This window comes from Taeniopygia guttata, chromosome 2, assembly GCF_048771995.1.
Source record: "Taeniopygia guttata chromosome 2, bTaeGut7.mat, whole genome shotgun sequence".
Lineage (NCBI taxonomy): Eukaryota > Metazoa > Chordata > Aves > Passeriformes > Estrildidae > Taeniopygia > Taeniopygia guttata.
Genome location: NC_133026.1, coordinates 122,962,595 through 122,989,420, shown reverse-complemented (window position 1 = coordinate 122,989,420; position 26,826 = coordinate 122,962,595). Strand labels below are relative to the sequence as shown.

Sequence of the window (26,826 nt, the reverse complement as noted above, 5' to 3'; positions counted from 1 at the left end):
TATCAGGCCTTTTATTGCTTTTATTTAATTCTGTGTCCATATCTTTACTCAAGCATTTGTACTCAGCATGGAGTAACTTCACCAACTGAGTTTTTGGGGATTATCATAACTGGAAGGAGTGAGAGCTCATCCATCTCAGCAGGTGCTAGTGCAAATGGAAATTCCTTTGATATACAGTCATGCCCTCTTACTGAAATGAATGCTCTGGCAGAAATATTTGTTTGAAAGAAGCGATAGTGCTAATGAGTGTGTGCTAGAACCACAGAGCCATTGTTAGCAAGCCAGCAAAAATGACAAAAGTACCAACACTGCAGTTATCATCTAGATTAATTGTTCAAATTAGCGAGGTCCAGAATAGTCAGTTTTCACTGCAAATTCAAAAAATTTTAAAGACCTGCCAGTAATCCAGATTTACTGACTTCAGCAGACGCATAACAAACCACACACCAGAGTAACTATTCCCTTGAGGTTCTTGGCAGTGACCCTGATCTGGCCTGACAGGAATGAAAGAGAGTGGAATTGCATTTCCTGGACCTGAACCATGTGCTATCTATGGCACAGATGCTGTACCTGAACTTCTGTGTATGTTTTTGATGACATCAGGAAAAGTTCTGTTAACAGCAGTTTTAGCAAGAAATCACATTGTTGAAAAGATAAATTAAAGACTTAAGAGACATATAAGCTTGTTTCATTTTCAGAAACCCTCTACCAGGGACTCCATGGGCAGGTAGAGGGGGTTTCTAATGCCTGTGCAATAGTAACTGTGCAAGCTGCTTTGCCACAAAATAACACTGATCTCCTGGGTGAAGGACACAGAAAGCCCTAAGGTCCTAAAACTTCTGTGATTCTCCTTTTGTGTATCATCAAAAAGAAACATGAATTAACCAGGACAATATATTACCAATTTTAATTTTTCTGTGGTCATTGCAGCCAGTCATGACTCTTCTGAAATGGTGCAACACAGCACAAATGTTGGGCATATATAGAACACTGATAATTTCCAGACTGGCAATTCAGGCTGATTATGATGAGTGTCTCATTGTCATCTTCTGACTTATCTGATCTGGAGTTTGTCTTTTTCTTTTTGTAAAAAGTAAAAAGAAAGGATATTTCCAGCTGCCTTTGTGCCAGTCTTTGTGCCAACCTTTGTGAAAAAGTTGTAACAACTCTTCCAAACGCTATGTGACAAACTTAGTGTTTATGAAACAGAGCTTTACCATTAGTGAGTGGGATCATAAAGAGGGGAAGACTTAGTCGATGGAAAACACTTAAAAGTCATCACTATGGAACTGCTAGAAATGCTTCTTAGCCTCTGTGCTATGCTAGTGGCTTCATTCAAGCGTGTGTGAATGATCCCAAACTCGCTCTGTTCAGGGTATTCCTCTATATTGCACAAATAAGACATTTTAGCTGCCTTATGCAGACCCTGTGAATAATTTCCATGGACACTACGAGGAGTCAAGATCCAGTAGTGCAGAAAGCATGTGCTGGAATTGCAGATCTGTCTCTTAAACTCAGACACAATAACTGTTTTGAGCAACTATCACAGATGCCCTGAATGAACCATTAGTTTTGTTCACACTGTATGCAAGTGCATTTAGCCCACTTGGCCCCTGTCTGAAGCTATGTCTAGTTTGTGATGCACGCTTCTCCAGCATTGAAACCAGTGAGGCTTGTTTGCAAGCTGCTGAAAAGGCAATGAACTCGTTCATTTCTATAAACATATTGATGATTTTTGTCTATGCAGGCACCATGAGTCAGTGATGGCAATGGAAAGCACACAGACAGGAAACTTGACTGCTATGCTGTACACTAAATCATGCCTAATTACTAGCATTTTTTTTTAAGGAAAGATACCTTTCTCCTCTCCTCTGCAGCCTCCAGCTTTTTCTGGATCTCCTCAAGAGACAGTTCTTTCTTCTTTGGAGAAGCTAAAGTTCGTGGTGCTTCTGAGACTGGAGATGGCGGCTTTAGGATCAGTTCAAAGGCCTGGCCTGAGGCACGTTTGTTGATTTGTTTCACTTCCATGTCTGCACAATAAGGTGGGAAATTGTAAGTCCTTCAATACACCAGCAGTATTGAGGAGAGAAGCAGCACTGATATCAAAGTAGGATCAGAAGCACAGACAAATGATTTAGCATCTTTGCTTTGGGCATTTTAAATGCAATGGCAGATTATGAACTGAAAACTGTTCTCAGGAGTACATTCCATTTTATCTGTAATAGTTTAATTATACCTTAATCTCATAAAGATAAAAATTTGCAGCAATTTTGGAACCTTATTGAGGTTCTGTGCCATTTCACATCCCCTGCAAGCAATGCCCAAGCTGGTTAATTTTTTAGGCATGCTTTCATCTTTTCTTTATTTTCTTGGGAATTATGCCAGCTATGAAGAGCTGTAATTCTCAAGTGGGGAGTAGGGAAAGAACAGGTCAGTACGAGAAAAAGTTTAGATAGCTTAGGAACAGCATCATGGGTACTGTACTCTTCATAGAAAGTAACAGCCCAAACCATCAATTAAGTTATTAAATCAGCAAAATATTCACTAACTAAAACAATGGACAAGAGAACTGAGTTGTTTCCCAGCACTAGCACATTTTATGACATGCGGGATGATTTCCAGTAAACATCACTCACCATCATATTTATAGATGTTCATGTTGCGGGGTTCCGGGTAAAAACAGGAGCAGATCAGCGAGAGCATGGACAGCTCCTTCATCTTTTCCTTGTAAGCTGAAAGGAGAGATCTTGTTAGCATGCTTCACTTCCCCAGCTCCTCCTCTGTGAATCTTGAGCTGAGATGAGTGGCTGGGGACCAGAAAGTCTCCATCACCCACCTGGCAGATTTTTCCAAATATTTACTTTCAACTATTTCTTCTCAACACAGAACCTTTATCAAATCACAAATGAGATCCTCAGAACTGGCTTCAGGTCCTCTACATGACCTCAGCCTTGGGCATAATGCAAGCAGTGCTCTCTGGTTTATAGAAAGTGAATCTGGCTACCAGGAAATGCATTTAACGTTGGAAGAGTGCCATGACTCCACTCTCCCCTGGCAGGTGGAGAGACAAGAAGCTCTTAAGTTTCTCTGATGTATCCAAATGCAATTGAGAACAGCTATGAAAAGCTGGACATATATTGCCATAGGATAAAGACATTATTTTACAAGTGAAAATGTCATACAGAAAATTAAAAAAAAAAACAAACCAAAAAACAGAAATGAGGATACAGTTATCAAATAATTTGCATAATGTCCTTAATATGCTTAACTACCTGTCAGTAATATGCTTAACTAGCTGAAACAAACCTTCTCCGTCCCCGCTTACTGGGCAAAATATGTGGCTTTCATACTCAGGTCTAGTCTATATTATCTGATGCCTTAATGCCCTTGTAATTTACCTTTATGGTGCTATCTTTGCTGGCTTTATAATGCCTGTAGGACCCAGTCATGAACTGAGGAGGCAGTGGTCTAAAAATGCTCAAACTAATACATAATCATGATGCAGTGTGCTCTGCTCACCCTTCCTAATTGCTTTTAAGTAGGAAAACAGTCTCATACTGTGTCACTTGGCAAGCCAATGACAGAGCCCAGATTGGAGCTGGCTCTCCTGGGTCCTGGGGCAATACCCTGCCCACTGCCCACAGCCCATAACACATGGATGTTAAGGCAGAGTCCTTCAAAATTCATCTTGGCACACAGGAATCCCTGCTATTATCAAAATCATATCTACAGAGGCAGACACTCATTTGCTGCCACAATGTGAAAACATGGCTTAAAATATGTGTGACTCAAAGATTTAACAGATTAGACCAAATTACCCTTGTGTTGATAAAAGAATATGAGATGGTCCTTCGATCTTCAAACTGTGGATACAAATGAAATTCTCAATCAGCCTTTCTCATGTATACTCTTTTGGTTTTTGATTTTGCTTTTCCTACTCAGAAAGAAACCTGAGATTGATGAGGGCTTGAGAGCCTTTGGGTGCCGCTCAGTATGGTGGTATTTGAATAATCCACAGTTCAAGAAAAAATTTCCAGCTGCCAGTAAAGGATTAGTTAATTTAATTAAGCTTTGCATAAGGGACTCTAACTATGTACCTTGAATAACTCACTTAAAGGAGATATATCTTTTCAGAAACCATTGGTAAAGTGTACTGAAGACTTTGCTTTCAGTGAATTTAGGCTGTCATGGAAGCTTGGTCTTGACATGATTTTGGTTTGAAAACTAAGTACCAGCTTGCAAGGAATAACTCAAAAATCTTCTGAAGAGAAAAATCTTGTCCATCTGACGTATGTTGAACTATGAATAATTACAAACATAATGAATTGTTCACTTAGACCTCCATCCAACAAGCACACTGGTGTAGTTTTCCAGACCTTTCCCCGAGGAGGGCTTGCCTAGCTAGCAACCCCTACTACTGGAATTGCATTCTTCCCAGGAGCAAAGCTGTGGAGTGGCTGCACATCAAACCCTGGCAGGTTGCTAAACATAGAGGAAAGAGACACAGGGCTAGTGTGTTAAAGATGTGGCCATTGATGATACAAGCATAATCTTGTAAAAGATCTGCCAAATCCCTGCTAAAATGTATACCTTGAAATATCTTTTAGAAAAAGGCATGCAAAGCAGCATCCTAAGAATCTTGCTTTTTGGGGCCTTTGTTAAGATTTTTTATCTTTGCTTGACATTGAATATATTTTGCTTCCTTACAGCATTTTAAAAGATTAGAGAAAGGTGTTTTTTGTTTGTTTTTTTTTTTCCCCCAGCTTGCCATCTGCAAAACACAGCACGAAAAAGATAAGAACATGCCCAGCTCTCTTTCCTTCAGTGCAATAGCTGCACTGAAAGCATGCAGGCAAAATAATTGTCTTAGTTAATTATGGCCACTGGCAGAATTAGAATGACTTTCCATTCTTCACAAGAATCACTCTTTGTTTTTTTGTGGTATTGATTTAGTCTGCACTTGCCTTAGAGATTCCTTCAACCATAGCTAGATCTTGGCATGAATACCCACAGAGGTTCTGGAGGCTTCTGCAGCCCTGGGAACCAAACAACCTTCCATGGTGGCAAACACTGGTTTTCCTGTTGCAGATTTAAGGGCTGAGGGTGTCAAAGGACCCAAAGAGATGCACATCTCCTCTGGTGTCCAGCATCAACATTGTGAGGATCTGTCCCCCTTGTTCAGGCTCGGCTCTGAGCAGAAGCCCTGCTTTGTTCAGCTCTCATTTGTTTAAACATTTCCTTAAAACATATTAAAAAAGCTGTAAAAAGTAATGTTAGCCCAGCTGGTGGTCTGATTAAAGTGGCTGGCCCATGTCACACAGATTAGACATGAAGGTAACTGTACTTTCCCAGATCCCAAGGGCTAGTATTTTAGCAATAGAAACCTGTTATCTCAAGAAGATTTTCTGCTGAGAAAGCAGCACACATAGACCACACAACCAAGGGCAGAGCATTTGTGCAATTTGCACAGGACCTCTTGTGTAACCTGAAATAGGCACAAAAATTAACTGCCTCATAATGGAGCTTTTCAAAACCCTTGAAGACCAGCAGTGATTGCAATGAAGTTTATTTTCCAAATGTGTTTCCACTGGCTTGCTAATTATATCCTTGTGCAGTCATGTAGGCTACATATCATTCCATTAATGCAAGTTAAATGAAGGAGAGTAAATAATGGTAATCATAATACTACAAAAGCTGTGATAGGGAAATTGCTAGGCAAGAACAATGTTGATAAAAGATGGCAACAGATGCATTAAGAGCACTGATTTTTGCTAAAACCAGAAGACAATTCAGTATTAGCATTTTTTATAGTTTTGCTGTGAATATGCTAGTATTCATAAGTCTTAAATTCTAAACCAGTGTGATTATTCCAGAAGCTCATCTACTTTTTAAGAATAAACTCCTCAAATTCAGAGTTGAAGAGAAAACCTTAGAAATATTATCAAATGCCCTTAAATGTTTGACAGCTTCAGAAAAGAACAAACTCAGATGGCTTTGAAAATCAAGAATGCATGATTTTTTTTTTTTCTGAAAAAGTCCCAAAGGTACCTTAATATTATTGTTTTAAGCCAACCTCACTCACCCTTTTCTCAAACTTCTGGAATTATTTTCAACAGCTGTATTTAGAAACTGTGAAACTACTCCCTCTGTTGGGTGAACATCCATGCTCTTTCTTTTCAGGCACTTACTTGCTCATCCGGGTAAGATCTTTAGGAGCCTCTTAAGGGCTCCAGTTCTACAATTGCATGAGCAAGAAGGAGAGGACAGCAGGACTGTACCTCCAGAGGGAAACAGTTCTAAGGATTTCATGATCATATTGTATAATTTTTGGGATCTTTTCTTGAGGCTAGTCTATTCCCATGGCCTGAACAACCATTAGACCCTGGTGCTAATACACACCTTAAAGTTTCTATACCTATCAACTAAGTTTGTTTGTGCTCCAAGATTGCTCTAGTGTGTGAACCAAAGTGTGGTCAGGTGGGGTGTTTTGATAATCCTCTTTCAAAATTCTCTACTGATCTCCATAATATGTTTATTCAGATATATGCTATATGTTCCTGCCAATGACAGAAAAGTGCCACATCCATTGCCAGCCCTGCAGCTCACTTGCCCAGTGAATGAAGCTGCTAAGGCGGAGTGCTATGGCTGCCATTAGAAGTCAGCAACCACTTATTTACATTTACTGCTGGGAGAAATAGGAAGGTTAAGGAAAGCACTGCTAATCCCTTCCTGTCTGTTCTCATCTGTTATCCAGTAGCTATAAGGAATTTTTTACGGTTTACACTGTAAAATGAAAATCCGTCCTGACTGACAGGCCATGGGCAATTTGGGTCACATTTTATTCCTTGGCAAAGCACAGCTCAGACAGATTGCTGTGTCACAGCAGAGACCATTATTCATAAGCAAGACTATTTTTAACATATAAAGGGAGAGAGAAAAGTGTTAATGTTACTTATAATTAACATCTGATGTAGGCAAATGTGTTGATTATTTTTGCCTTACTGAGTCTGGTCTGCATATAAGAAATGTATTTTATACACACATTAATACGTATAAATATTAATCATATACATTAGTATGTATCCATCACATGCATTAATTTGTAATGTTACTGTATTTTGACATTTCAAGTACAACTTGCCAACTAGCTCTTGAAGTTCTGCATACCTGGAAGGAAAAGGAAACTGGCACATTGCCCATGGTCAGAGTGTGCAACCCATAACACAGCTCAACCCCGTGCTCTCTTTGCAGGACCTGTGTGACAGTTCCTTTCTGAGACTGAACTGAAATTCTGCTTAGTTTTCTCCTCTGGCAGACACTGAAGCATTAAGAGGCAAGATTGAGCATGAAACACAGATAGAGAAGACCTATCACAGCCATCCTTCATAGGGCTTTCAGATGGATGTTATTGACAATGTGGTTTGTTACAAATGTCATTTTGGTAATGCTCCCTCTGGGGTGCTAGAGCTTTTGCGTTGTCAAGGCAATGCTTTAAGTCATATAATTTTGTGAATGCAAACAGCCTCACTCTGTTGACCTGTAATTTACTATTTTATTTTTACTAATCTATTCTAGCAATGTGCTGCATCCTTTTCTGCCAAACAAGATGACATTATACAATCCCAGCTGTGTTGTTTCCCCATAGCTGGTGGGGAATTTGAAGAGAGTAACATGATGAGAACTGCTAAAGTGGTAGCTAGTACTGGGACAAGCACATGGGACTGGGAGAATTAAAAATCAAGATGGGGCACAAGTAGTACAGATTCTAGGTATCATTTAGTTTTTAGCATGTCTGAGATCTATTAGCCTGGAATTCACTTTAATTAATGCCGGCCATTATTTAAGAGAGCTACTTTGCAGAAATCATGAAAGCTTATTATTTAGTCAAGGGAGAGATTAGCACTACCAGAGAATGATGGCCCCATTCAGATGTCTTAAGTTAAACAAATTAGGTTGCCTTAAGATCAGCAAATCTATCTTCACTGTCAGGAAGCCTAAGGATGTTTATAAGCTTATGGAGTCACGAATGTTGGAGAGAATGAAAGCAAAAGCAGCTGCACTAAATATATCTTTTCCATCCCTTATGCTCAGCCATGAGTGACATCTCATTTTGGTGGTTCACATAGGTGGGGCTCATTTTTTTACTCTCTGAATGCAAAATGCTAGAATTAGATCTATCTCACAACCTTATGTATATGTGTGCTTTTCCAGTTTCCCCAACAGAAATAAAGTTGCTTTACAGCTTTAATGCCCTACAGTGCTCACCTGCTTCACTGCAGGAAAAAATGGCACAGGACTTCCACTCACCTGGGGCCATTCTTTGGGGACCAAGTCTTTAAAATTGCACTCCTAATATACTGCAGTGCAGCTTAAGATAGGGATAAGAATAGAGTTTTCGTTATGTCTGCTGTCCCTGCTTTTTTTGATATTTCTATATCTAGGCAATAGAATAAGCAGGTACTATGAAAAAGTAATAAGAAAAAGAAAACAAGGGAAAAAACCAAATAGCTAACCAGTGAGTTTCCTCTGTCAACTGTGACTCTAGAATTTCCTACAACGTCCAGAAAACAAGACAGGAAGAACATGGGACAGCTCTAATCTGCCTTTGTGACAACTGTGAGTTTGAAAAAATAATTTTAGGTATTAATTTCTGTAACCCTCAATAATGTTCCTGGGTTTTGGCAGAAATAGAATCCATTTTATTCTCTCCAACATGAGATCCTTTTAACAAAAGTCTTTATAATGGTTTGGGAGAGAATCAAGCATTAGTATCATCCATAAAAGCACAGAGTGGCCATGAAATCAGGGATCACTGTAGTATCAGTTCTTCAAATATACAAAAAAACCTAGTGCAAGCAACAGATCTGACCTTCAACTTCTTATTAAGACTGTATCAAATTGTACCAATGAACCCTGTCATCGAGTGCAAGGCCTGGCATACCACTTCCACAGCATAATTTAGGTTACAGCACAGGATCTGGCTGGAAAACCCATCCCATGGAATACACAAGAAGCCGTTTGCTTATGGAAAGACTGTCCAGTAATGGTTTTCTTGAACCTCTAGTGCAGGGATACAAATGCATGCAAACTTGCGGATTGGAGAGTGGCACAAGTCTCATTAAAAATTGCTTCTAATTTTACAACCTAATCTATCACTGACCACGACTATAGCTTTTTGGACTACTTTGGGTACCATGTCTTTGGTTGTTACTTACTGTGCGTGGTTAGAGCCAAACGTCTTTGCTCACTTTATGATGTCAGAATGTTAAGATGTAAAGTTACTATTTTGTATTATTTCAATTTATGTAATTTTTACTGCTGAAACAATGAGAAAGTCCATTCACTGAACCCTGACTACTACAGTCATCTGTGACATGAGTTAATGGAACTTCTTTGTTGAGCTAAATGTAAACCCATTTCCAAAATGAGATTTTGATGTAAGGGGACTTTTTAAATTTGAAAAAGAACCCCTTTGTCATGATTATGCAAAACAAACACTGATGAAGATGCTTTGTTGCAGTCACATTGTGCTTTCTTGTCACCGAAATGAAAACACACACATTTCCTTCTGGTGTGGAAGGAATGCAGCAGACATGTGCCTGTTCAGAGCCTGTTGGTGCACTCGGGGCCCCACAGCCTCACCACACTGCGTTCTGGTGGAAACATGGGAAGGCAAGACAAGAAAGCCATGGCCTAGCTCCTCCTTCTTCAACTCTGCAGAAACTGGTCCATGGCAGAGGCAGAGCAGGATGCTGCACTCTCTTCTGAGCCACCCCTTTGCAGAGCCCATGCATCATGCTGGCATGAAGAAGCCCTTGGCAGTTCAGTTCTGAAAGTCCTCTGGGACTGAGGGGAAGGCGACAGTACTAATATAGAGGACTGTGGCCCTCTTGAAATTTGTTTGAACTTAAGAGAACTTCAACCAAGGTGAAAACAAAAAGTCCAGAGATTTTTTTTTCACAAGGGGAAAACACAGCTTTCTTTTAAGTCTGCTTTGCATTTAGAAGGCATCTCTTCACCATATTTCCCTCTGTACTTCTACATCCCATCTGTCAGCTATGGGATGATTTGAACCAAAGTAATTTTTCTGAATGTGGACTGGATGAAAAAAGTGAATTGGCTTTCAGCAAGCACCAGAAGGAAAGCAGCAAGACCAGGAAGAAATAATCTTCCTTTTTTGGCTCACCTTACCTGCTTGAGAACTGTTGTTGGTTTTGTTACATACCTGAACCTGGGGCGAACAGCTTCTTTTGACTGGCATTGCAGTGAGTTTGGCTCTGTCATGCCTTACAGAAAAATCTGTTTTACTTTTAGCTGAGGATTCCTGCCAGAGAAGTAGCAAAGGTTCTCCATGTATTGTTCTGGGTTTGATTCTATTACTAATTTTCCTGTTCTCAAGAAAAATCCCTCTCTCCTGATCTATCACTTAGAGTCTTATATGAATGTTTTAAGAAACAAAACCTCAGGCTCTGGAGTTTTTGAATGGGTGGATTTGCCTGACATGATTTAGTACTCATGGTGTGTAATGTGTTTTCTTTGTACTGTATGCCAGAAGGGTTGTGATGTACCCTTTCGCCATGACACAGACATTAATCTCTTCTACACTTCTGAGAGAGGTTACATAGAAAATGGCTTAAAACCCCAGATATTTCACTCCAAAGTTTCCATTAACATGGCATTGAAGATCCCTTCTGGTAGTCACCACTGAACCAGGATGTCCATCTACATGCAGGCTAAAAAGCAGTGTTTTCAGAAGTCCTCAGGTACATGTCTGAAGGCCAGGGAAGTAGAAGGATTTTCAAAGACTCTTCTCAACATGCCAGCCTTGCTGTATGCAAGTTATTTTGTCTCAGCATTCCTGTGATGAGGGCTACCAACTGCACTTGCCTTCCCTAAAATCAGCATAGTGGAGTTTGCTTCAGGACCTCCCTGCAATAGGACAACCCCAGATTGCTGGTCCTTCCCTCAGAAGTGGGCAGGTAGTGCTCAGGAGCTCCCTGAGCCCAGCTGCTCCCTGTGGTTCTTGGCTTGGTTCTGGGGCCATGCTGGTGGCTGAAGCACCAGGGAAGGATGTGCAAAGGAGCTGGAACTTCTTCAGTGTCTTATGGGGTGGGGAGAAGTGAAGTACAGATTGGAAGCTGCCAAGGCTGCAAGCAGCCCACTTTCCCTCAGCAGCATGCAGGCTTCACCACCACAGCAGCAGCGCGTCTGCAGCTTGGTGCAGAACTGAGCACTGGTGGGAAGTGAAATCTCGAGTCCTTGTGTTGAGCACTCCAATCTCCTCTGGCTCTCAAGAAGAGAACCCAGCAGAACACGCAGGACCAGGCTATCAGAGATGGCTGCTACCTCCCAGTATGCTCTTAAGGTCATCTCGTCATCGCTTTGTGGGAGTATGTGGGGGCCCAGCTGAGATCTGTGCTACTTTCTGTAAAAATGTGTCAGATGCAAACATCCCATGCCAAAGAGCTTATGGTGTGAGAAGGAGAGGCAAGGGATGCTGGGGGATACAATGTCACAGACATGAAAAAGGAAATGCCTTGGGTCACAGACCTATTCTGCAGGAAATCTTCTTGGGGAACAGAGCTCTCCTGAATTCTGTATAATGACACCTCTTTGCAAGTGCTGCAGGCAATACAGGTGCTGTCTGGTGGAACAGCCTCTTGAGGGAGGACGCAAATCAAATATGATGAAATAGAATGGCAATGGTTTAGTCATGCAGCCTACTATGATCAAACAGCATCTTCCCAAGGTATGAATCACACTACGGGTTCTGTTCCAGCACAGTAAGACTGGGTTACTAGAACAGGGAGTGAGAGAGCTGGCTGCCAGTATTTTATTTATTTGAATCTCACTGTCATCCTTGTGTATTTGGAACACAGGCATTTATTTCGTTTTTCCTTGTGGTGTTTTCAGAGGCTTCCATTGACTTAAATTTGCATCACCCTTATCCCTTTATGTCAGCTTGACAAACACTTCCTGGTCATGCATCACCTGGCCATGCACCACCCCCTGACACTTGACGTCATTTTACTCCAAGCTGTCTATTTTTTTATCATGCTTGAAGACTAATGACATAACCTTGCATACTGCAAATCTTCGCGATGGAAATCGGAGTTCTGCTACTGTTTCTTTTCATCTGGACACAGATCCTTTCTGGACTTGTACTGGTATTACATGACGAAATCCCTACCCATGAAATCTGCTACCCATGTGGGTAGCAGAACTACCCACATGTTTTGTTTTGAAAGCAAACCATTTATACACCACAAGGAAAGGAATGACTCAAAATGGTTCAGGAAAAGCAAGCAATTAGGAAAGAATGGGTAAGGAATGCAACTTTTTCTGTTTTCATCATTCAGCTGTTGTGGAGTACCTCAATCAAGGGACCAGAGATAGATTATACAGTGACAGTTTCCATTATCAGACAGGCTGCTTCTTGCCATTTTTCTGGCTCAGATATGCACATGGTTTTAACAGAACTGTAGCTCTGATACAAAATGTCACTTTTTTTATAACTCATATACATTTTTTTAAACACATCATTAACCTGTGCCATCCCAAAGTGCAGATACCTTTAATATCTTAGAGTATTTTCAAAACTTTGCTTTGAATTGATGCAGTCCAAAATATTATTTAGTTGTGTCTTGAGGATCAGAACAACAAGACAAATAAATTGCAAGGTACCTTTTTAAATTTTTTTTTTCTCTAGAAAAAAAGAACAAAAAAGAAGCAGAACAATGGGCTAAGTAGAAATTTTTATTTGTATGATATAATATAAATATGATATAAATGCAATTACGATTTCTTGCAGGGTTGAACTCTCAATCTTTGCTTTTCAGTAATTAAATGTGTTCCCTGCTTGTTGAGTCATTGCACTGAGTGCAAAACCTATCGCAGTTATTTTCACACCACAAATATCAGAAGAATCCATTTAAGAGAAAATATACTACTGTGAGTGCTGTAGATAGTATATTTCAAAACTAATCCTTCCCTATTGGCTAGAAAACACATTTTATAGGGTCTGAAAACAAAACATGTAGAATCATTAATTAGTTAGTTTATATATGTCTATACATAAAACAAATGTCATATATACATATGTCATATATATGTCATATATACATATGTCTATACAAACTATATACAAAAGTATGTATGTGTGTATATGCATATATATATATATATAACTTGATTTGTTAGGTTTCTGGGTTGATTTTGAGCAATTCCCATGTGTTTAATGTACTTAACCCAAAGCCAAATATGTGTAACTGCATCTTTATGCTACGCAATCATTCTTACTGGCTGCCATGACTACCGACTAAATGTCAAAATGCAAAAGACAGTGAAAGGAGGCAGTCTGGAAAATCCAATTTACTTCTGGGTTTTGAATGGAATTTTAATTTTGTGGGACATTTTAAAATAAGAATGTCTCATCAGTTTGAACAAAGGCATTTTCTTTATAAAGTTTGCTTTCTGCACACAATTGCAAATGACATACGAAAGTAGATTACTTACAAAGGAAGAATCCCAATCCTTGCAATTATAGAATGGGACACACATTATAATTGTGTTAATTAACAGCAGTATTTTAAATTTGAATGTCAGAACAAAATAAGCTCCTAGTAAATAACTTTTGAGTTTCCTTAGAAAACTGTTTGATATTAGAATTTGCCTGTTGACATAACTCATAATTGTGGAAGATTTTGCTTTAAATCCACCCCAAGCAGGTATGATAATGGAAACTGATAATGGAAACTCTGATGCTTTATGTTGTATGGCTTAATTTGCCTTTTTCATAACAAAGACTATTGGAATGTAAATGTTTTTATACAATGTGTTTTTTCACCAATTCTGTATGTGGGCATAAAAGGCTGTATTTAATTATGAGACATTACAAAGGACGAAATTTCTGGGTTTCGAGAAATTTAATACCTAATTTAAAACAGTCTCCCTATGTGGAAAGCCTATCAAAGGCATGTTTATCTTCGGAGAAATCCTTTGATTCAAAAAATAATGTCTTCAGGTTTTGAAGAATTTTGAAAGCACTGCACAGAGTAACAAAAATGACAGCAATTCCTTCACCAAGCATGTTGATAGAAAGCAGATTCTGTAAAATTCATCTTTTTACTTGGTGCTTTCTGCTAACAAGTGGGCAGCAGAATGACTAGGAGAAGTATCTTTTGGCAGGTCACCAAATCTAGAAACTGGGGCTAGTGTGGAAATCTATTTTTACAACACTGAAAGGGCTAAGATAATTTTCTGTCAGTCTTCTAAACAGTCCAAAAAAAGTACAAATGCCCAAGTGAGGTTTCAGATGATGGGTTCCTAAACCCATAACTGTCAGTGCTGAAGGATGAAGTGTAAACACCAAAATAGGAATGGATACTGGGGAAGCGACTTTTTTAAAAAATAAGTTTGTAGAAATAAATTCATCATGTGTAGGTTGGCTCCAAAAGTCTCACAAGGGAAAGTTTGGTTTGTTTTTTTTTTTTTTCTTTTTTTTTTTTCTTTTTTTTCTATTTCTTCATTCTTCCTTTTAAATATTCAGGTTTGGAAGACAGAGAGAAGAAGCAGAGGTGTGTGTGAACCAGCAGGAAAGGTTGGGTTCACCTTTGATTGAAGGTGTTTGGTGCTGTGGAGCTGCACCTGAGGTTCTGCATCCAGTCTTGGATCCGTGAAAGTCCAGTGGAGGGCTATCAGGAAGGTGGGGGATACCTGGGCAAATAGGTGGCTTAAGGTAGTGAGCACACTATATGAGGTGCTCAAATTCATAAAATGACAAAAACAAACCATTCCATATGACATGCATCTGTCACTCTGTGGCTTTCAGAGTTTTCTATGTGACCTTTACCTAAATAATCTATGCAGTTATTGCTACTAATTAGCAGATTTATACTTCTACTGTTGTATCCTGCCATGACTTTATGCATACATGCAAAGATCTGATTGCTTCCATAGTGAAAATAATTATACCTCTCAACAGCATAAAAACTCTATCATGGTTGGGCATAGATTATAAATATTATTGAGTATGCTAACCAAAAGATGTATAAATTAACAAGAAAAAAAGAGAAAGATAAAGAATGATGTCTCTTCTTGGAAACCATACCAATGGTGCAAAGAAATTAGTACATTATTCAGAATTGATTAAATTGGCTGAGAGGGAGCATTTGCTGGTGGCATATTCTTATTACAATTGATGCTACAATAAAACCAGAACAAAAACTACTGCTTGCAGCAAAGTGACCTGTGTTTTAAGTAGCTTTGCTCAGATTTGCATAATATAAGCACTTTGATTTTTTAAGAAGTAAAATTATTGCATAAATGTCTATGCTATAGGAATTTACATGAACTTCTGGGAATGTGGCTGCACCCAATTACATCTTTCATGACCCACCTCTCTTTTTCACCTTTCTCTTCTCCTTCCCTCTTTTTTACTGGTTTTCAATTTAGTGGTACTTTTCTCATCCCAAAATATTACTGAAAATTTCTAGAGTACATTTCTTCTGTCAGTCTATCTCTCTCTGCAGCTATCTGTCTCTGTTTGTGCCTCTATCTTTTCTGCAATACCAGCCTCCACTTAAAAGAAAATCTCGATGAATTCAGAGACACTGCTCTGCTATTAAATTAACCACATATGGAGCTGATCCCTGCAGAGATGCTCCACTGATTGTTGGTATAAGGGTGTTTGTCTCATTTGGAATAAAAAAAAAAGGGTCCTGCAATAGCGAGATTTTCAGGGCACTGTGCCCCAGCATCAACAATCTGCCATTAACAGCAAATCAGAAATTTTTTGTTGTTCAGCTTGTCCTTTACAACAAACTTACCAAACTTCCAGAACTGGATTCTCCAAAGAATTTTTATTATTTTCTAAAAGTAGCAGGAGTTAAATATCCCTAAATGTCAATTTGTAACAACCTATTCTGTCTTTTTCATTATATGATCAAGTACTTTTTCCAGGATAAAAAGAAGTTTCTCTTTCTGAATAATAAAATTCTCCTGTTTTTTTAGTGTAGCTGGCTCTTACATGACCTTTTAAGAGTAATAAAGGAGATGTTTCCTCCTAAGTTAATGCTGTTGGAGTTTTCAAGGGGGAAAAGAGGTTCAATCAGATGTAAAACAACATGAATCTACTTCACCCACAGACTTTCACTGGTTTAGTATCTAATTTTGTCAAGGTTGATGTTCCTGGCCTTTGCACATCTTCACCACTTAAATGTGCAACACTGTCAGCCTTTGCTATTTCCCGCCTTGTGCTGCTTTGTTTCTCCCACTGTATTAGAAAATATGTCCTTCCACTGGACATCACATTGTTAAACTACAATTTGGTCTACAGTTTTCTTGCCTGGAAGGCTGCTTCTTCCTAAATTTTGGAGAAGGTTTTAGCTAAAAGCATTTCACTATTTCCATGATGATGACTAGGGAAAAATAGATGCATGTGTGTAAGCTAATCAAGTGGTTATTACACTTATTTGAAAGGTTCTAGTGCTTTGTGCCAGGGAATCATTCTTCATATGAAAAATTTGTCCAGGTCCGGCCATGGAATAAGTCGATGAAACATCAGATTTCATCCTTCAGCCTTGTCTGAGAGACACAAATCCAAGATTTACAGCCAGTTTCTCAAGCCACTTTGTGCTGGATTCTGATTCCACATGGGGTGAGAGTGATGTTATGGACCAGAGAAGCACTGGGAACTAGAACATAAAAGAGGAAACAACCATCCTGTGGTCTCAATTCCTCCCCTTCTGATCTCACAGAAGTGTGAAGGACTACAAGCATGAAGCGGCTGTGTGAAGAGATGAGAGCTGAATCTGCACTGTGGAAATAATTGCCAAGAGCAGACAAATTAAAAAAAAAATGCGGAAAATCAAGCAGGTAAAGTCAGTCAGGGAATAGGATGACTGAAACTGGATTGAGAATGAGGGTAACACTTGACTGACTGGATAATGAAACGAGGCTGAGAAAATCAGGAAAAGGGTACCAAGGAAATGGATCAGACTGGAAATCAGTAGGTCATGGGGATGGAGTAGATGGGAAACTGATTAGGTTGGTAGATTGTTCAAAGAATATTGAGAGTTTTATCAAACAGAAATTTTCCTAACTGCTATCTCAGACTCTCCCCTACACACAAATTACATTAAAAGACTACAATAATAGTAGTCACACTTCAGGGACAGACTGGGGTCCATCTGACATAATGTTCTGTTTCTGCTATACTTTTTCTTAATTTTTTAAAAATCTTGGAAATTCTGTTTGTATAACTACATAGAAGTGCACTAAATACAATTTTCCAACCTTCCTATTGTAGATTACTTGTTTGCTTATCTAAATGCCTTCATTTTGCTGCATGGGTTCAGTTTTGTTATTGCAATTTTTACCCTTGAAAGACCCGTTACATCTTTGTGCAGAAACCAGGATGCCAGCAGAGATGAGACCTCTAGAACAGCACTGGCAAATGATGCAAACTGATAATTACAATTTTGCAGAGGACTTGAAAGTACTTCTGTCATGTTTATTCCTGTTTTTCAGGCCTCTCACAAGAAGAAGAAATACTTTACGCTGTTAATCAAATGCACTATGGTTTCCTAGGTAAGACATTTCCCTTCTTAATGTTTCACTGCAAAATAAAAAAAAAAATACAACCTTGAATTGTCAGTGTAGCTTAAAAAAACACATTACTATTACTTTTCTTAAGAAGTCATTATTGATATTTTACTTGGAAATTGATGATATTTAGACTTAAAACATCATTTTCCAGCAAGAAGGTACTTGCCTTGAGAACAAGCGGTTTGTTGACAAATATTAAACATTTAGGTTTTTCAATCAGGAATCAGGGCTTCATTCCTTCTTACAGCATATATTATTGAAAGCCCCCTAGCTGCAGTCTCGTCAGCATCAAAAACTATCTGAGCACATAGAAAATAATATCAGCTTAGAAACAGCTTTTTGTATTACATCTATGTAATAAACACCAGCACCTAGAGACAGAGAAGGTCTATTCAAGTGATATAAACATGACTTGAGCGACATAACCTACCCTTTATTTTCACATTAATAAAGTAAGCAACAAATATATAAAAATAGTTAACTGACTAATAAAATGGGTTACAGAAGTGAATTTCACTTCCAAAAATGTCTTTGAAAAATTATGGATATTGATTCAAGCATTTGTTTTAAGATTTCCTAGGTACATGCAACTTTTCTTATAGCTCCATTCAGGTAACTGGAGGATTTGCAGTACAAAAATGCTAGTAAATCAAAAAAGGTAATTTTTGCTACACTTTCATATAGCAATGTTGCTAAAAACTTTTGTGCATCTTTGACATGGCTGTGGTCTCCACAGCCTTTTGAAAAGGAAAAAAATAATAACCATGATGATATTAGTCACTTCAGGGAGCTCTACCAATGAAATGACATCCAGAGTCATCCTGCTGGAAACTAGAGGATGAATTTGAACATATATATATCAGAAATCTTAGCCCAAAAGGACAATTAGTGTTTCCAGCAATTTAGAAAGCATCTAAAATAGCATCAAGATCAAAAGTTATAGCTACTTAGAGATTAGTGAATATACTTAAATGTAAAAACCTTAAGCATTAAAAATACTTCACCTATTTTCAGGTAGAGTGTACCTTAGCTTAGGGTAAATTCTAAATTTCTAGAACTCTGTGCCTTCAGTAGCATAAAATACACACATCATTATTTTTTCTTTACCTAAGAAATTCCCTAAGGATTATAAAAAAGTACCTCAATAGCACAGAATGCTAATACAGCTTTAGCAGGTAAGTTGCTCTGCTTCTTAATCTGATCAGTATGGATTTTGGCACTTCTATAGCATCAGAGCATGGTTACACATTTTCACACAGTATGGAACATAACCTCATATCCCAGCTCTGAGGTAAGTACCCAATTATCCCCATCTTAAAGCAGAGAAAGTCAGGTCATAAAATGATTAACCTACAAATCCAATAAAGGAACTAGGTGCCTAAAATGATGCTTAAGAAAACTCAGGTTTCGAAATAGAAAATCTGGATCCTAGAAACTCCTCCACAGATGAGGAGAGGTTTGTGCTCTTTAAATTGGTGTGCATTGTAGGGTGCTCAACTTTGGACAAACAAGGATAGGTCAGACTTGAAATGTTTAAGCCACTAACTTTGGGAATTGTGTGTTCCTCCAGCTCACAGCCAGTCCTCTGAAGAAATCTGTGTAGCCTGTTTCCTGGGAGCATGTGGCACACATAGGTAGCACAGGGTTCTTCACAAACAGAAGAGCAAGCCACAGTTTTAAAATGTAGCTTTGGCTGTCTTACTCCTGCCTGTTGGAGCAACTCCCTACAGTGACATGTTTGACTGGGAAATGCCAGAGCTGAGGTCAAACTCTCAAAATTTCCATTCAAGACAAAGTGTCGTGTCACCCAGAGGAACTCAGGTTCTATTTGTTGCTTCCACAACTGTTTCTATTTTGCCATATCATGCAAAATCCAGCGATGCTCCTGGGATCCCCAGCTCCTAGGCGTGGGACATCCTCCCTCCTGTGTGCTCTCTTGTCCTCTCTCTAGCACAATGTTTTTCCCATGGGAGAGTGGGAACAAGACACAGCTTGGTGGCTGTGGCATTCTGTGGGGAAGGAGGACACACAGGGGCAAGAGCCACCACATCCCAGCACCACACCTGGAGGCCAACCACCCTCTGTTTGGCTCAGGCGCAGGAGTGCATCCATTGCCACATCATTTTCTCCACCCAGCACAATGAAAGGGACTGAGCCAGGGCTTCTCTAAGGCTGTGTGTGAAGAGTTCAAGGGACAGCTGAAGTCTTACCATTCTTCCTGGCATTTTCCTCTGGGTCACAGAATTATGAGTACATTCACTCTAGGCAGACCTTGACCATAGCCAGAGGTGCTGACCTCTCCCTGTGTGCTGTGGAGGTACAGCCATGCCTGTATCTCACCACAGGTCATTTACTAACCCTATCCTCAGTCAACCTCTCCAAACTAAACTACTGCTTGGAGCAAAACTGGTGAAAAACTCCTAACAATCCTATTTTGTGGTTGTGTCTGTGAAGGATCACAACTTCACAAAATAACTGCTACAACAGTGATAGGTTTTGTGCATTAGAATGAATGCATAAATAATAATTTATTTATTAACTGTTTGGATTTGAAGCTATAACTTAGAAAAATAACACTTCTGAATATATTCAGCAAAACCTAATATTTTGTGCAGATGCTGTGCACCAATTTAACTGCACATCCTGGCAGAAATAGCTTAAATTTACTTCATTGGTTAAATTATGTATTAGAAGACAGGAAAAATAAAAACATAAGTGGAAGAGAAAATGAAATAATTTAAGATCAGCTTGGTATGCTGGTATTTGTCAGACACATGACATCATAAGCATTTAGCTCCCAGGAGCCAGCATTTACACATCCGTCTTTTTTTTTTTTTTTTTTTTTTTTTTTTTTTTTTGACCCAGGATGCAGGTCCATGCGGATTGAGGTCTCCAAAGCGATTTTTGTCCATTTTTGAAAATTTCTGAGCAACTAGAGGAGCAAGTACTGTCTGCACTGCAGTCATGGGTAGCCAGCACCTTGAAGGACTGAGATACCTGTCCCTGGTAGAATTGCTGGCTGAGACCCCCCGTGGGGACCTATCCTTCCGAGTGGGATCAACAGTACTTTTAAACTGAATGAAAACCAACACCACCTCAGACTGTATCCATAGAACAGTGTGAGGGTAGTGTGTAGCCTAGAAATAACTGTGAATAGCAGCCATTCCTCCAAAACAGCTGCCAGCTTCTGCATCTCCACAGGCTAAAGACCAGCTGGTTGTGCTGAGGCCAGTGGCTGTACTGCACTCCATTGGCTCCAGTGAGGCAAGACTCATTTGCAAAGTTGGTTCATCTACCATCCATTTTTTGGATAAGTGCTGAAGAAGGCATGTTCTCTACAGGCCACCTGAGGATGGCAATAGTTTTTTGTTTATAAAGGTGACTCGTATGGAGAAGTGAGAGCAGATTTTTTTGAAGGTAGTTACTGCAGAGGTAAGCAAGCACTGCCGCTTCATGGTGTACCATTTGTTTTTCCTCTTGGGCAGAACTCCTGAGAGTGCCAGGGTTAAGGGTTTTGAAGCCTGATACCCTAAGCTGAAAGGCAAATTTACACTCCCTCTCTTTGCCCACTGGTCACAGGGCCAGATGCCACCCTCAGTCCCTTATGTTCAGCTTTTTTTGCTGTACCAGCTTCAGCAAAGCTTTTAGTGAGTCAATTTTCCAACTATATCAATTATGTGGTGTGACACCATTTTTGGATGCCTACTTTAGGACGCCAAAGGTTTGTTATTTTTCAAGAGTGCTGAGCATCTCTTTGCCTCTTTTGTCTGTGAACTAACAAGGTAGTTAAATTAGACCTACATGAAAGTGCTGCATGGGTCAAGTATTGCCCAGACTAATCTGTCATGGGAGCTATCTGCTCCCTGTGTTTTAGACTACAAAATAATGCTGACTTCTCACTGCAAGCTATTAGGAGAATTAATTAGTTAATACTGTATAGTCTTTGAAGGCTAAAACATTATCTAAATACATTGCTGGATGTGAGTGCCTCATCTCTCTTTTGTAATGAGATTGTTTTTTTTTCCCAAATTAATGCTATTAATTTGAAAATGGAGAGTTCTTTTCTAAAGGAATTAATATAAATGTCACCTGAGATAAATCTAAACATAAGGTTAGATTACACAATATATATAGTCAAAAATAGGTGTGCAAAATGTAATCTCGGGAAATGTACTATTGCTGAACAAATACCAATAGTAAAAAAATGCCAGTCTTAAATAATAAATTAAAGAAAATTCAAATTCACAAAATCTATGCGAATGAATTACAGGATTACATTATTAAACAGGGAGCTTTTTAGCCTAGCAAGAGCTTATATTGGGACAAAGAGGTGATGGTAATGGAGGTGGAGGTGAGAGAACATTTTGGAAGTGTTCAAGCTGCTGAAGTTTATTTTTATTTCCTCAGTGTTTTATGGGATATCTTCCATAAGAAAATGGAATAGATGACATTCCATCCCTCCTGCCTGTACACCTCAGGGTAAGTAAAGAACTGCTATGAGGCAATATAAATTCTTAGCCATATGGACTGTTTTAAAAATTACTCCTGTCTTAATTCTCAATAGCAGGAAGAGTAATCAAATCTTTAAAAACCAAGAAAAGAATGTGAATAGGTGTTAACTTCAGTTCTTTAGTGAATTTTACTTACCAACATTTTTATACTAGCTCAGTAATAAAAGTTCACAGAACAAATAAACTAACCAAAATGTTATCACTTCAGTTTTCTTATCACATCAAAATTATATTAGGAAAAGGTTTTTTCACCCAGAGGGTTGTTGGGCACTGGAACAGGCTCCACAAGGAAGTGGTTACAGCACCAGCCTGACAAGAATTCAATAAATGTTTGAACAATGCTTTTAGGCACATGGTGTGACACTTGGGGATGGTTCTGTGCAGGGCCAGGAGTTGGACTCAGTGACCCTGATGGGTCTCTTCTCAGCATATTCTGTGATTTCTTCTCCTAGTTCTTAAAAAAATTTGGAATAGTGGTATCTCAGTCAAATCACATTTCTGCCAACACTATGATACAATAAATAAATTTCTGATTATTGCCTATGTTCATTCTTCTCTTAAAGTAACTTCCTATCAACAGATATGTAATTTTGTGACAGTAGGAAATAATTCAGAGCTGATGTGCGTTGATTTCTTTTTAAAGGGGAAGTTTAAAACCTTCATCTAAAAACTGAATAATATGGAAAGAAGCATGTTCAGTCCAAATTCAGCTTGGCATTTAGCCATATGTAGTTTAACTTGAAGCTTGCCATTGCCATTGATATTCAGATGACTATTTATGTGCAATTGTTGACAATCAAGCCATTGTTTAAGTCTAGTGGCAGATCAGAGGCAGAACTCTTACCCCTTTGCAGTAAAAAAAGGCTACTTATTAAAATAATGGAACCAGTTAAACTCAACAACCATACACTTATTTATGACTTCATATGTATGTTACATACCAGATAAAACAATAATGTAGTACTCAGCTAACAGAAAAACTGAGCAGTGGCATTGCATCCATCAAGCTAAGAATGGAGGTGTGAGCTTATAACTAGAATATGAATGACAAAGTAGAAGAGCAACTCTGAAGCACTTCTGCAATAGTTTAATCAGTCTCAGATATGTTTTATCTGACAAAGAGATAAGAGATGTTGCATGGGGCTGCCTCCATTCTTGTATCCTCATAATCCCAGCCATTTATCACCTTACAGTGTTCCTGGCTATCTCAAAAGGAGTTGACATGAGAACACTTCTGTAACATGCTATTTACACATACCCCATGTATTTCTGTTAAACAACTTCCTATAAAATAAACCAGAACCATAATCAAGACTGAGATTTTTTTGTATGATGGTTTGATGGTTCTCTGAAGATCTACAAAAAAATAGTCTTTAAATAAAACTCCACCAAAAAAAAAAAAAAAAAAAAAGAAATAATGGTTTAAACACTTTTTTAGTTCCAGTGGCATCACAGACTGTTTCACCTTCACACTGCCATCTATGTACCTTATACTAAGTAGTAAGTTTATCAAACCAGATATGTGGCCTAATTGTCTGTAGTGATCCTGATTTAGGGTCATAAATCAGGGCAAAGTAACATACATCCTGTTTCCTTGGGAGCTTAAGGCATGAAGGAATCCCTCTATCCAATACATAATTCATGTGGAAGATGGTGTTGGGGAGGATGAAGTTTAAAAGCCCCCAAATTTCTGTACAGTCATGTTACATGGAATTTCAATAAAATACATACTTAAAAGAAAGCTCAAGGAAAGATGCTTGTGTGGCATGCATCATTCATATACTATGTAAACTAAACAGAAAGAAGAACGTTGCGGGCATTCAGTGTAATTATCTCCAGAAGTTCTTGCAGCTGTTGAAATTCCTATGTAAGTACAAGGAGCTTTCCCTGAAAACCTTTTATTTTACACAGCTTAATAGAAAATTAGGCTTAATTTTGCTTTCTATAGCAGAATATAAACACAAGCTTATTCAAGGTATTCAGCATCTGCCTGACCTAAGTTATGTGAAGGGTTCTATCCAAAGCCAGTAGGACTATTCACATGCTCAGACGTCTGATTAAGTGCCTTGCTGGACCAGTGCCAGAAACATAATAGTGGGCTGGGCTAAGCTGATTAGAAATGTTTTGCTGGCTCCAGTGGTAGCAGGACCTAGCCTTTATTGCCACTTTGCCAAATCTGGTGCTCAACAGGAAAAAAATCAGGCACTCTGTAGTTCTTTCTGTGTTCTACTGGGCAAATTTTGAGTACAGAACAAACGTAGCTCATTTAGTCCTAACTGGAAATGTGTATTACTGAGAATGCATCTATTTTTCCACATGACAATAAATTTTGTTGCTTTGTTGTAACTCTTGAAACAAAGTGTTTTTTTTCTAATAGGCTGTCTAGATACAAATTTTGTCTAACTGTAACAAGGAAGAATATGGTTCATAGAAATGGTGAAGAGGATTCCTTTAAGCTTTGTGAGTTTAAAGATGGAAGATGCTTTTAATAAAATAACTTTAATTTTCTAATTGAATGTTGTTGTAATTAGCATTTGTGGAAACTGGAGCTAGGTGGCTGCACGGCTTTTTATAGCTGGCCCGATAACGAAAGATTAACAGACAAACTGGCGTCACACAGTCCCTCTGTCTCTGGGTAAACCTAATGATTCCTGGCATCACTCTTGCCGCAGAAATCTTTGTGCTTTTGTGATGAGAGATCATTAACAGCAGGCTGAGGAGCCCTTCCTTCCCTTGTGACAGAATTCCTAGCAGGCCTTCTGCTAAGTCTCCGACCGACTACAAATTATCAATACTGATTACGGGATTGCTGCAGTGGGGAGGGGACGGCGTGCTCGGCACTGCAGGGCTGGCCAGGCTCCCACAGCCCTCACTTCCCTCCTCTGTTTGCATCTACAGCTGTCTCATGCCTTGTTCCCAAGGGTGCCACAGCCGCGTTAGAATGCTTTCAATCCACACCAATTGTTCCTTGGGAGCAGAACATCAGCATTCAGACAAATGCTTTGGTGTAATGCATCGGTTTCAGCCGGTGCCAGGAGGGTTTGGTGTAACTTCGTGCAGTGCGATGAAGAGTGATAAAAGAATCTGCACAAATGAAAATTTGAACAGGATTTGCTTCTTGGGGAGGACGCTAATTGTGTTCGGAGCACTTCATCCTTATTTTGTGGGATTTACGTGTGCGTGACATTAATGATGAATGATTGTGAAAACTTGAGATTTGAATGCGTCAAATGCAGGTCCAGCCTCTTTCCTCTTCGAAAAGAAAAGGGAAAAAAAATCCCAAAAAACCCCAAACCAACAAAAACCATCCCTAAGGAGCGTTAGGGACTGGACGCTTTCAGCAGCCAGACCCCAAGACTCTTCTCCCTCTCCTTCCACACCCTCACTGAGATTTTTTCGCCCACCCTACCCAGCAGCCTCCCTCGAACAAAGGGGCCAGTGCGGGGCTACCGCCCTTCGCTCCTGCCGGGACCAGCAGGACCCGCAGGACCCGAGGGGAACGCGCTGCCCAGGAGCCGGGAGCCCTCCGGGGCCGGGGCTGGCGGAGGAGCCGCGCCCCGCCCGGCGGCTGCCGGGCCCGGCGGGGTGGGCAGGGGCGGCGGGCGGCGCGCCGCGGCGGCAGGGCGCGGCTCCTGCGGGGGAGGGGGATGCTTTCCCTGCCGCTGGAAAACGCGAGGTAACAACAGCCCCGGCAGCCGCCCCCCGGGAGAGACAGCAGGGCGGGCACGGCTAGCGCAGACCAGCTCTCCGTGATGCAGTGACCTACTTCGGCCGGCCCCCCGGCCCCCCCGGCAGACTGCAGGTGCGGGCAGCGCCGGGGCAGTGCCGAGCGCGGCTCCTTCTCGCCCCCTCCCGCAGCCCCGCGCCGGGCCGGGCCGGGCCGGGCCGGGCTGGGCTGGGCTGGGCGCGGCCGGCCGCAGTGCGCGCCCGGCAGGGTCCGCCCGCCGCAGCGCCCCCCGCCCCGCACCGCGGCCCCGCCGCCCGGCCCGGCCCCGCCCGCAGCCCCCGACCCGCGCCGAGCCCCTTGCGGGCGGCGGTGCCTCTCCCCGATTCCTCTGCTCTTCGCCCCACGCGGTTTCAGAGGCAGAGGGGAGCGCTGACTCCGGCCGGCGGGGACGGGTGGAGGCATATTGACGGCAGGGATAACTTTACCGTTCGTTTTTGTTTTTATTTTCTTTCTTTCTTTTTTATATATATACATGTACACACACACACACACACACACACACACATATAATATCTATCTATATCTGTATAATATATGTGTGTATATATATATATATATATATATATATATATATATAAATTAAATATCTATTCACCTTTAAAATAATGAAAACCATTTCAAAATTACGCTGTGCTCTTGTGCCGACCTCACCCATCGGTATATAATTAATCCGATCTCCGGTTAGGATACTAAAACAGCCCCGTGTCCCACCCACCCTCTCCGTTTTTCTCTGATCAATGAAATTAAAAATATGTTCAGTGTTCTCTTGATTTTTTTTTTTTTTCCCTAAACTTTTGGGAGAGCGAGAAGAACACCCAGGGTAGGTAGCAGACCTAGGAGACAGCGGCCGTAGTACTGGCTGAAGGAAAAGAGAGGCGTTTTCTTACCCATTGCTGTTTTAGCCATGCTGGGATGTGCAGCTCTCAGAGGCGGTGAAGGCAAAGGGTCCAGCTACAGCAGTGGAGAGAGGGAGAGAAGACT

The 26,826-nt window shown here is 40.1% G+C and overlaps 1 protein-coding gene across 1 annotated transcript in view; it reads right to left on the bottom strand.

The window, feature by feature from the left end:
- The window catches only part of STMN2 (stathmin 2), a 37,025-nt gene extending 10,199 nt beyond the window's left edge, over positions 1 to 26,826 (bottom strand). The window contains 3 exon segments of the mRNA NM_001245364.1: positions 1,858 to 2,030; positions 2,637 to 2,732; positions 26,733 to 26,826. Coding sequence (NP_001232293.1) covers positions 1,858 to 2,030; positions 2,637 to 2,732; positions 26,733 to 26,751 — 288 coding nt within the window. The 5' untranslated portion in view covers positions 26,752 to 26,826.